At 48.2% G+C, this 12062-nt stretch overlaps 1 protein-coding gene across 1 annotated transcript in view; it reads left to right on the forward strand.

Moving 5' to 3' along the window:
- The first annotated feature begins 2894 nt into the window (after positions 1–2894).
- LOC142558092 (corticotropin-releasing factor receptor 1-like) overlaps positions 2895–12062 on the forward strand; it is a 254054-nt gene continuing 244886 nt past the window's right edge. The window contains exon 1 of the mRNA XM_075670251.1: positions 2895–3309. Within this exon, the coding sequence (XP_075526366.1) occupies positions 3099–3309 (211 nt within the window). The 5' untranslated portion in view covers positions 2895–3098. The remainder of the gene's footprint in view (positions 3310–12062) is intronic.

Here is a 12062-nt window from a genome sequence, read left to right on the forward strand (position 1 = left end):
AAGCGCCTTTGGTTCCTAATGTGGATAAACCGCAGAGCGTGGCGTCAGTCAGTTGTAGCACGTCAGCCAATCGCAAAAGCTGCCGGCGCGACCCCATTCTTTATATGATACCGCACGAAAAAAAAAAATGTGGATAACGCTGAGTCACTGTTTGCGCCACTGCTTCGTATTAGGGTGCAAAACTGAAATTTTCTGCTTTACAAATTTCGTGCTTTACAAGCTTTGGGGTTCGGGGACGGTGTCCAGCGGACATCTAAGCGACAAAGGATGTGTGCCCACAACAGCTATCGATGTAAAAGAAATATTTGTCCACCACCGCCACTGCATTGATGGCGCTGCAAAGGATTCAAGGTCCACAACAAAACTGGCTTGCGTAATAAAAAAAGTGCTAATTCTGGAGTTTTACTTGACAACACCACAATCGGATTAAGAGGAGTGCCGTAGTGGGCGGCTCCGAATTGGTTTTGAACACCTGAAGATCTTTACTGCGCACCTAAATTTTTAAAAACAATTAAATTATGGGGTTGTACGTGCCAGAACCACTTTCTGATTGAGGCACGCCGTAGTGGAGGACTCCGGAAATTTTGACCACCTGAGGTTCCTTAACGTAAACCTAAATCTAAGTACACGAGTGTTTTCGCATTTCGCCTTCATCGAAACGTGGCCACCGTGGCCGGGATTTGATCCCGCGACCTAGTGCTCACCTAAATTTAAGTGCCACGAACGTTTCTGCATTTCGCCACCATCTAAGTACGGCCGCAGCGGCTGCGACTCGAACACGCTACCTCAGCAAAGCTCAGGACCGCAGTGCCATAGCCGCTGTCCTATCCCCGGTGGGTCCAGCTCATCGAGCCCGTCACCAATTTTGCGCACGCGGCAGTGCCAGCTCACGCATCTAATTTCTGCGCACCCGCCGCGGTTGCTCAGTGGCTATGGTGCTGAGCACGAGGTCGCGGAATCGAATCCGGGCCGCGGCGGCCGCATTTCGATGGGGGCGAAATGCGAAAACACCCATGTACTTAGATTTCGGTGCACGTTAAAGAACCCTTGGTGGTCGAAATTTCGGGAGTCCTCCACTACGGCGTGCCTCATAATCAGAAAGTGGCTTTGGCACGTTAAACCCCATAACTTAATTTTTAATTTCTGCGTAATCGAACAATAAGTCACTACATAATGCCTGTATAATATAAAATAGGTCTAATATACGTATCTGTAACGCACACGGGCCAGCTGATTGAAGACCGCAAGAGATTCAGGGGTTTTAGGGTCTATACAGCGGTTTAACACCTAGATTTCCGTAACGCATCACGTGGTACGAACGTCACGAAAACGCTTGGTGGGTAGCCAAATTAGCCATTACGCGCTCAGAGCTAAATTTCACCTATTACAGCCACTGGCACTAAGGTCTCGTGTCCCAGTGGCAATGTGCACATGGGAAGTGGAGACTCTAAACGCTGCGCTAACGATGCAGGTTTGGCCTTAATCACAGTCTGCTATGGAGAAGGCGTTTGTGCAAGCATTTCGGAGGCCAGCACGAGGCAGTACTGTGGCGGACGAGGACAATATTACTTGCACCGCAGAGAAGTTGCGCTTTAGATAAGGACGATGTCTGCAGTGAAGGCCTGTTGCCACCCTCCATAACATTTCAATCAGAGATGAGCCGATTAAGTCTGCCGGTATCTTTTGTTGTCGCAGTTTCCCTCAGCTAATAGAAGCCGACGTTCGTAGCACCTACTAGGTATCGACAACGTAGGTGTTAAACATCTGTAATAAAACCGTCGATCATCATGCGTTATTCTATGAGCATTAGAGCTAATCAGCATTTCTATAGCAGAGCCTCTCAAGTTAAAAAAAAATCCTTTATTCTTATTTGATACAGATAACTATAGCGACAGCAGAAACGTCATTTTTACCATTCACAGCACACGAGAGGCAGTCTTAAGATGTTTTGTACTTACGTCGACTGAAAGGGGAGTGAGTTCTCCAGAACTGGTTACGGTATAGCTAACGCAATGTTGTTAATGCATTTTAATGACTGCCACAGTAACAGCGTCCCTGAAACTTGTTGTCACAAGCAAGTGCTTCCACGCATTTCTTTTTCCAAGTTTTCTAACGAAACTTTCCACTCACGGGGCGCTAAGCTTATCTCAAAGGTAAGCTGCGTAACTGTTGTGAAACAGACGCGCAAGAACCACGGAAGGAAGACGTCTTCCATCCGTAGTTTTTTCGGGCCTATTTCACACCATGTATTATGTGTGAACTAGCCTAAGCAGGAAGTTTTACTTGTTATAACCTGCGTAATTACCCGTCATAGAGAACGCCTGCTCCGCGTTATCTCAACCACGCCAGTCTGTTACCCACCGGCGCGGCGCGTTGTCAGCCGGCCTTTTCGAATTTCGTGCTCTTGCCAGCGCGGCACCGAGCAACAGGCGAAACTGAGCACATTTCATCGATCCCGTGGCCCACGTGACCTCATGACGCTTCGCTTCATTCGAACTGCTAGTTGTGCTAGTTGCTACGTTTGTGCTCCAAGCTAGATCATCTTCTCTTACCAATATTTGGTCAACAACAAGCTTTGGCGCCATCTGTCGGGAAAAAAAACACCCTGTTTGCATTTTGCACGTTCCATTTGGCCGATTGATGGCCTTTCTTTAGTAACGACAGATGGCTCTAGCAACCGTCCGCGGCTTCTTTTAAACAATGGTTGAGCATGTTTTTGCAGCATAGGCCGTATGATCGAAGAGCGCCAAGGTTCTTTGTTGCTTCTTGAGGGCGGGGGCGGAGGGAAGTGAGAGAGTGAGAGAGAAACGAGAGGGGAAACGTGAGAAAGGGAAGAAACGGGCGCAGATCGCAGAATTCGGGAGCAGACGATCTTGGTAGCGCGTCTGAGCGGGACGCTTCGGAGGAAAGTTTTGTCTCCAACTTGCGCCGTCAAACGAACTTCTTCAGCGCGGGAGTGCTCGAATTGGTCCGCGCTCTGGGATTAGAAAAGACTGCGCCTTCAGACATCAAAGGCTTCTCGCCACTTGACGAGTTGAGCTTGATGACCGAGCGATGAAGAAAAGTGTGTGATTGCTTCTCCTGGTGATCGCGGCTTTATGACTTCGAACATGACCACCCGAGGCATCGGCACAACCGCTTCCACTAGCGTAGGTCAGGAACTTTGGTCGCTCGGAAGCCGCTTCATCGAGACGTCCACAGCTTCGCTGGAACATTTGCTGCGACAAAATGTTGTCACGATCTTGGACTATCAGCTCAACGAGGCTGAGTGTGCCGAGCTGGACGCCCGGTTCGCCGATCAAGCTGGAGGTAGGATATTCACCTGGGAAATTCATTTACAGAATTGCGAATGCTTGGTTGCACTAATACAAAGCTTTTTCTTCTGGCAGGCTGGAGTTCAGTGACTTGTAATGCCACTCAGGCTGCCTAATTTGTTCATTATTATTATTATTACCGCGCTGTATGCCACACGGTATCCCTACTATGAATAAATAAATGCTTGGAGCTTTTCCTTTTCTTTTTTCGTGATGAAGCTGCGCAAGTGCCTGGGGAACTGATTGTCCTTAATTAACCATTCATACCGGCGACGCTAGCACTTTCTCACTAATGACCTATTCTTTCTTTTGGTGTTGCGGCTGGCAAGAACGATCTTTGTCCCTTCCCAGCGCAGCAGCCTTAAGCAATGTGCTTTTTTTTTTAATCGAGAATTCTACTTTTGGCGCATTCGTACTGTTGTCTTGTTCCCGCTTCGACCGGAAAACCTTTGTCAGTGTCCACGTGCGTATATGAGGCGGAACGTGTTGCACCGTGTCGAATTGTAACGCCTGCTCTTCAATGAAGGCGCGCGATATATGGCTTCTGAAACCATTCGCGCGTCGGCTGAACGATAGCAGCAATCATTCCATCATAGGCAATGTTTTCTAGCCTATTTCGCAAGGCGGTCTCTTTCTTCGTCAGATTAATGAACGGACATGTTGATGTCAACGTCCATATGCTGCGTGCTGTCACTAGGCAGCACGTCGACAGCCTGAGACAATGGGCGCTGTGGCTGTTAGCAATCTGATAGGCGAGCCTGCAATTCTTTTTATTAGTTAGGGCAGCCACCGTTCGTGCGTAACCATTTGCTTAAGAAGCGTTCAACCTGGTTCCCCCTGTACTCCGTAAGAAAAGAAATGCTGCGCCAAAGACATACACCGACGAGAGGGTATCGCTATGAACCAAGTGGCACAACAAGTTTTATTGAGCAACATCTTTTCCGTGTGCGCCTACGAAGTAAACCGGGCCAATTTTCTCCGATCGCTGAAGTGTCGACGGTTCTTGCTGGTCAAGTGCTACAGCCAGAAGGCACGAACTTAGGCTGCACTTTGAAATGAAGCGACTAATATTCAAATTGTTTAAACGAATGTATACTGGAGGATGATGGACAAAGGCAAAGTGTCTGACGGTCTTACGGGGACCATCGGCCCCCAGCATTTAACGGTCAGCACCAGCACCACTTTGGCACGGAGTAAGCAGAGCCTAATTAAGCTTGCATTCGAACACTTTCTAACGAAACAAATTGAGCATAACCACCGAGGACCAGCTATGCTCACTTTATTTAATGTTTCCCCCTAATCATCAACCACTCTGTATATTGTATTTCTATTGTGATAAAAATTACAGGGATATTCGAGGCTCTTTCCCGTCGTCGAAGTCGCCACCGCTGTCACTGTGCTGTCATGGTCGATAGCGCATGCGCGAACCACGTGCGGAGAGTTAGAAGTTCTCGATATGTGCGAGAGACGCCCACAGTGCGTTTCGCTGCAAAAAAAGAAAAAAAAAGGCAGCGTTATGCCTTCCGCGGGCTACTGGCGTATGTGTTGCGCTCACAAACGCTAGCTTTTCTGCTTTGCCGCCACGTGCACACCGCATCGTGGTGCACTCAAGTGGTCCGAGCGGACGTGTAGGGCTAGTTCACACACTGGCGACTCGCCGAGGTCGCGCGACCTCTGCGACGAGGACATCGGCGAAGTTTGGTCGTAAAGCGGCGACTCATCGTATACATAGGGGTCGCTGCGCGTTGCGAGTGTTGTGACGACGCCTGGCGGTGACGAAGGGCGCCGCTACTACAGCGCAGCAAACGTTAAACACAGACCACAAGTACGCTTGCCGACGTCATCAAGCTCGCGCCTACGCGCCTTGCACCTGCAGCGCCTCGCGAGCAAAGGCAGCTTGCATCTACGTGGGGCGCTCGACAGCGTGCGCTCGCTGGGCTCAACCATAGACCCCTTGACAGACGCGGTTTCGTACTTTGTTATTGACAGAGCTTCAAAATTTTGTAATATCTTTACATGTAATTGTTTTACATTTAGAGCTCTAAGATCAGCTCAAAAAGAAAAGATAGGAGAAAACGCACTTTCTCGCACCACGTTAGTCGGCCTTGCTGAGAGTTGATTGTGCCACGCCGTAGCTGGGTGGCCAGGCGCGCCAACGCGAGGAAGCCCGAGCGCGGAATATACCAGAGAGGAAGGAGCTGATATGCAGCACGGCGCTGCGCTTCGACGCGTACGAACTGCTGCCGCGCCGTTCGCCCATGCGCGGGCGCGTGGACGCGAGCTGGCGCGTGTCAGCAACCGTACGAGTTGTACTATCTTGCATGCTTCATCCCGCCAACAAGCTGTCCCGCGTATCAGTAGAACACGGGCCAAAATGCTCCAGGGAGCCACTAAGCACAGCTACCGCTATCAGCGCTTCGCCCTTCGTGAGAATACGACGATGTTTTTGCATTTCACAGCGAAAGCTCTATATGACTGACCTTCCGTAGTTTCTTCGGCATCCAGCAACAGTAACAGACTTGGCGATTTCTAACAAACCTATACACAACAAGTTTTATTGTTTCTGTCTGATCACGTGAGGGTGCAGTGCGGCGGCGCAGATGTCAAAATGCGGAACAGATTAGAACGCTCACCGTGAAAAATAGCGTGATGTCAAGGTTATCGCAATATATAAGCAGGAGAGTTACCGGCGCTAAAAACAGCCGCGTTATCGGTGGGGCGGACGCGTACACTTCGTACACACGAAGAACAACATGCGTACGAGGAGCGCCCGAAGGAACAGCCACGAGAATGTAAACGGTAACGGCGCGAAACGACCACCGACGAAGAACGTTCCCGCGATGCTGAATGAAAACGACAATCGCGAGCCCGGGCAACAATTCCACTTTGGGAAGATGGAATGGCGGCGAAAGCACTTTGCTTTTCATTTGAGAGCTTTGACTGTCGCTAGCTTTCGCTGCCATTCCACCTTCACAGAGCGGAATTGTCTTTCTTTTTTTTTGTAAGAAGTATACTCAGAGATAGGGCTTTTAAGGCGCTTGTTAGTGTTAACAAAAGACGTTATTGAATTCAATTGCTCGCACTCAGTAATGTCTTCTAATCTGCAATTTTCTCGGACACGCGCTTCAACTCGTAATTAAACTACAAAATCAAAACAGTCGTGTTTTTGTTTAATGAGTCCAACATTGTTCCACATTTCTTGGTCTTCAAAACCAAATCCAACTTCTTAGAAAACTTCAGCAGTGGTTGGAACTACTATTCTCTATGTGATCACTTTCTGCATACTAATGAGATATTTCCTGCTTGGTCGAATCGCACTGCGCATTACATTGACGCGCGTAGATTGTCCAGCTACTCCCAGTTCGCGCTCCTCGGTTTTCGACAAACAAGTTCCGTACCTTTCCAGCGCACGCACCTGCCACTCTGTCTTCAACTCTAACTCGTTCCTATGAAATTCACAGCTCTGCGTAAGCATTCGCACCTTGAAGCCTTTCATGGGCATCGCACAAGCTCGCTTACGCTTTCATGCACGTACCGCTCGGCGGTCTCTTTGATCTCTGCCGGCATAGTGGCGAGCTGAAACGCCACACTCATGAAATGCGAGAAACTACTACGTGAGCGCGGACGCCTCTATCGCCGACGAGAAATCGGACAACGTGACCAAAGAATGAAGGCCATTCTTTTGAAAACGTCGTTTTATATAGAGCAGCCGAATTCCCCGACCCTCTTATGGTTTCTGTCGTCTGACGTCGCAAATGCCCATAGGCAAGTCTTGTAGCGTTCCTAGTTAAAAGGACACAATATGATCAAAGCTTCTATGTGGAACTAGCGTCCGTATTCTCTCTATGTATTCCAACTTCATCCTACCTTTTTCCTTTCCTAAGGGTTTTGCACTTCTTCGTCTTCTATCCGAAGGTTCCTACCGCTTCACCCTATCATGTTTCTTTCGCTAACCTCTCCTGGGGTGCCACTTGAATATGTCTCCAATTGAAGAACATTCATCAGACGTACCAAGCAATCTTCAATATTCCTTTCTGAGTGGCTGTCCTTGTCACAAAGTAAGGGCTATAAAATTTGGCGCTGGAATCTCTTACTCCTTTCCTGTCTTGAACTAGGTTGGCCATTTGAATGTTTGAGATGTCTGAGCGATGTCTTTTGTCAATTTTTTTTATTCGCTTACGGTACCTCTCCTCCTGGGATGTTTGTTTTCTCTCCTCGACGATTTTCAGATAATCTAAGAGCCCTAACTCCAAGCTGCACAATAGGAGTTTCCGCTGAAGAAGCGAACTGTGGACTGCATCTCAGGCCACTGGTGTAGGAGCGATTGTGACCTTTTATAGCTGCTTTTAAATAGCATTTCCACCGATCAGGGAAACTATCGTACATCCTGACGCATTGTTTCACATCACGTATAGCACGCTCTGCAAGCCCATTTGCCAAGGGATAGTATAGCTCACAGAACTTGATTTATATATTGTAGTCGCGAGCACATCTTGCTAGTTTTTAACTCATGAACGCTGTACCGTTATCACATACGATCGTCCAGGCAGTCCTAAACAAACCCTTTTCGAGGAGGGCGATGACGCTATTAGCAAATTCTGTACCTTCCCGTGCCGCACCATCCTGGTGAAATCAGTTATGGCTGGAAGAAAAGCTTGCGTGTTTCTTACTTCCTCCCGTTTGTTCTTTAGCTGTGCACAAACCATGTTTATAACTTCAAAAGGCAGGTTCGAGTGGATAGGCATTATCATGCAGTCCACCGACTGTTTATATTTCACTTTGTTGTCTTGACAAATATGGCGTGAACGAACGTACTGATTGACTTCTTCCTTCATGTGAGGTTACATGAATCTCTTAGCTTGCTTGTTGTATGTTCGCAAAAATCTGGCGTGCCCTCCTGATTCTGGGCTATCGTGATACAGATAAATCACCCTGCAAAGCATCTTTGGTGGGACTTGATACGGACCTTCAGTAAAAATCATTTGTTCAGTTCCTTCCCACCATTTTACTTCGTTGATTTCTTCCGACCCTTCTTTGCTGGATTGTGTCATCAGTCTAGACAAAGCATCTGCATCAATAAAAAAGAGTCCAGGTCAGTGGGAGATGATGAAGTCAAACTGCTGCAAGTAGTTGACACATCAGGGGAGACGTCCTTTATGTTAGGTCATATTCAAGAGATGAGTGAGGACCTAGTGATCATTGAACAAAACGAAGTTCGAACCTTATAGTTACGCAAGGAAGTACTGAATTGCTTTACGGACTGCAAGTGCTTCCTTTTCAGTAGGGTTGTAGTTAACTTGAGACGGCTTTAGGGTGTACCTGTAGTAACTTAATACGTGTCGATTTTGTCGGCCAGGTGCTTCTGGGCATTTGTGATACAAAACTGCACCTGTCCCATAGTGTGAGGTGTGGAAATCCAGTTCAGGTAAAATGAAGTCAAGTATGCGTTATTAAATCTTTCCGTTGAGTGCGGGAGTTGGGCGACGTTGAGGATGATTTTGAGAACTGAAGCTTTATTTACATAATTTACAGCAATAACACAAAGTAATGAACAGTCATAAAGTCATCGACGGCCGGCAGCAAATCGGACTCTGCAGCCTGTGGCAACAAGAATGAAAAAAACTCTTTTCCCGGTCTCTTGCTTTTAACCCCTTCGGTCTCTCGGGTAAAAAATGACGTACAGCGCGAACGACAAGGACTGCGAGAGACGACATACACAGCGCTGACTTCCAACACTACTTTATTGTGTTGCCACATCGTCTGTATACGTCATTTTTTATCTTAAATTACCAACTAGCCCAGGGAACCACCCTATGGTCTCCCGGGGTCACGCCATTTTCGGCCAATCGTCGATGCAGATCAGGTGTCATTTTTCTCCAATGGTACGTGCCCGTGCAAGTGCCGTCACATTCGCCCAATGGAGACGCTTCAAGGGCTCCACTGTCCGAGGGTTGACTTGCTTCCGGCGTCGCCTCCTCACCTGGAAGCGCTTAGCTGGAGGAGACGGGCTGTTCTCGAACGACCTTCCAGAGCCGCATAACAGCTTTGCTCGGGACCAAGATCAACTACCTGGTACCATGCCAGCCTCCCGTTGCACTTTCGGCAAGAGTCAAGCAGGCGGGAGACAATAGATATGTGCGGCGCATGAGGTGGGGGTCGCCAACCAGTCTGACGGGTCCGGTAAAGTGGTAGACGCACCCCGGCGCACCATAACTGGAATACGACGGCGATTGGAGGTGGTCGGGGAACTCGAGTGATGCCAGGAAAAGGGTCCGTATCCAACGGCTCCTCCTCGCCCCGGAAGTTCGGAATGGCCGGTGAACTCAATTCGCTGGCATGAGGAACGCTAGTGGAGCATGTAATTTACTGGTGACGAGCCTCGTCTAACGAATTTCTGGATCCCGGGCCCTGGAGAACGTACGTAAAACAAACGAAACAACATAGCACTGCACCACGTGCAAGCGCAGACTCTTCACCCCTGACTCGCCAGGCTGTTACTAAGTCAAAATCAACCCTGTTTTTTTTTTACTTTTCGATATTTTGATAAAGTAGTTCCAACCACCATTCTAAACAACTTTCAATGACTCCCAGAATGCCGCAAGGCCAGAGTGATATTGCCGTTGCAAAACAAACTGAAGAAAGTTATACAATGAAGGAAAACAACTTTTATAAGTATAGACAAGCAAAATTTTGAAACTACAAGTATGACTTCCAGCACATTATAACACTTCCTACCTCGTTAGTCAAAGGAAGGAAGGTAGTAAGTCGGTTTAACGAAACATCGTCTCGAACCATCCGCGTTACCATTTAACTTGCCCCTTTTGTAACGGACGGGGAAGTTATATTCCCGGAGGAACAAACTTCATCTGAGCAAGCGTACCGTTCTTACGGGACATGTGTCTGAGCCCGGTCAGAGGACAGTGGTCGGTCTCGAAAGAGAGTTTCGCTCCGTACAGATAAGGTAATTTCTGGACCACCCAAACTAAGCAAGCACATTCTTTTCCGGAAGCGCTGTACGTCTCCTCTCTGCACTTTAATTTTCGGCAAGTATACAGTGGCGGATGCTCTTCCGCGTCTTTGCCCACCTGGCGGAGGATTACTCCCAACCCTCTGTCACTAGCGTCGCACTGCACGATAAATTCCCTAGAATAATCTGGGGTCCGAAGCACTGGTCCTGAGCTCAGAACCTCTTTCAGGTGCTGAAGTGCGCTTTCTGTGGCCTCATTCCATCGAACTTTTTCGGGCTCTCCCTTTCGGAGGGTGTCTGTCAGGGGGCTTGCTACCTGTGAGAAATTTGTAATGTACCGCTGGTAATATCCCACGAGCCCCAGAAAGGCTCTGACATCCGTCTTAGTTCACAGTTCAGGAAAGTTATTCATAGGCCCTATCTTTAGTTCGGAGGGCCGCCGCGTTCCTTGCCCTACGACATGCTCTAGGTACCTAGGTAACATGCGAACACCCGAAGTTGCTCTTTTCGGCCTTTACCGTGAGACCCACGTCTCGTAGGCCTGCCAGCACTTTCCTTAAGTGCTCCATGTGATCGTTCCAGCTGTTAGAAAAGATGGCCACATCATCGAAGTAGGGGATCGCGTAATCTTATAGGTCTTACAAAACAATATCCATCAGCTTAGAAAACCTAAACGTGTGCGTTCGTAAGACCAAAACTTAAAATTAGTGGTCGAAATGTGCCAAGCGGGGAAGTGAATGCTCCGTAGCGACTTGAGCTTTCTGACATGGGCACCTGCCAGTACCCCCTAACTAAGTCGATTGCTGAAATGTACTGGGCTCCGCCCACCCGTTCAACCCGTTCTGCTATGTTAGGGATAGGGTAAAGTTGATCCCTTGTAATCGCATTCAATTTCCAATAGTCCACACATGGACGCGGCTCTTTCCCGCTCACCTCTACGAGAATCATTGGGGAAGTGTAATCAATATCTGCTGGCTCACTGATCCCCAACTCAAGCATTCGTTCGATCTCTACTTCCATTATTTTCTCGCTGGTGAGGTGAGATCCAGTACGGTTGGAATTGGATGGGTTCGTCTGATGTGAACTCAATGTCATGAGTAATGAGCGTCGTTCTCCCCGGCCAGTTACTGAAGCGTTGGCGAAATCCCTCAAAGAGTTTCCGGCGGTCGCTTATTTGATTGGCCTCGAGAGCTAGTCGGTTTACAGACAGATTCAGGTTGTCCTCTATGGAGCGTTCCGCATCTGTCACTGTCGCTTAAACTGGAAGTTGGACCACTACATCTTCAGACGCATTTACCACCACTTTCACAACCTCTTTCCTTCCACAATAAAGTTTAATTAAAGTGCAGTGGTAAACGATTCCTTTATTTCTCTTTCCGGGAACTTCTAGTGTGTAGTTAGTCTCCGATATCTTTTGGGTAACCTTTATGTGTTCGTCCCACTGTACCTCAAGCTTTCTTTTTTTGTGAAGGCCTTAGGATCATGACCCTGTCGCCTCCTTAAATATTCGCCTACGCGCATTTCTGTCATAGTATACCTTCGCGGGTTCCTGAGCCTCTTTTAGGCTTTTTTCAACCAGTTCTCACGAGAAACTTAAGCGATCCAGCAATTTTAAAACGTAAGTCACCACCGTCTGGCTTTCACCTGTTCCTTCCCCCATTTCTCTTAACATTCTGAAGGGGGAACGGATCGTCCGACCGTATACGAGCTCGGAAGGAGTGAACCCCGTCGCCTTATGTGGGACGGTTCTCAAGGCGAACACGGTTGCGGGTAAACAGTCC

This window comes from Dermacentor variabilis, chromosome 9, assembly GCF_050947875.1.
Source record: "Dermacentor variabilis isolate Ectoservices chromosome 9, ASM5094787v1, whole genome shotgun sequence".
In the NCBI taxonomy this organism is placed as follows: Eukaryota; Metazoa; Arthropoda; class Arachnida; order Ixodida; family Ixodidae; genus Dermacentor; species Dermacentor variabilis.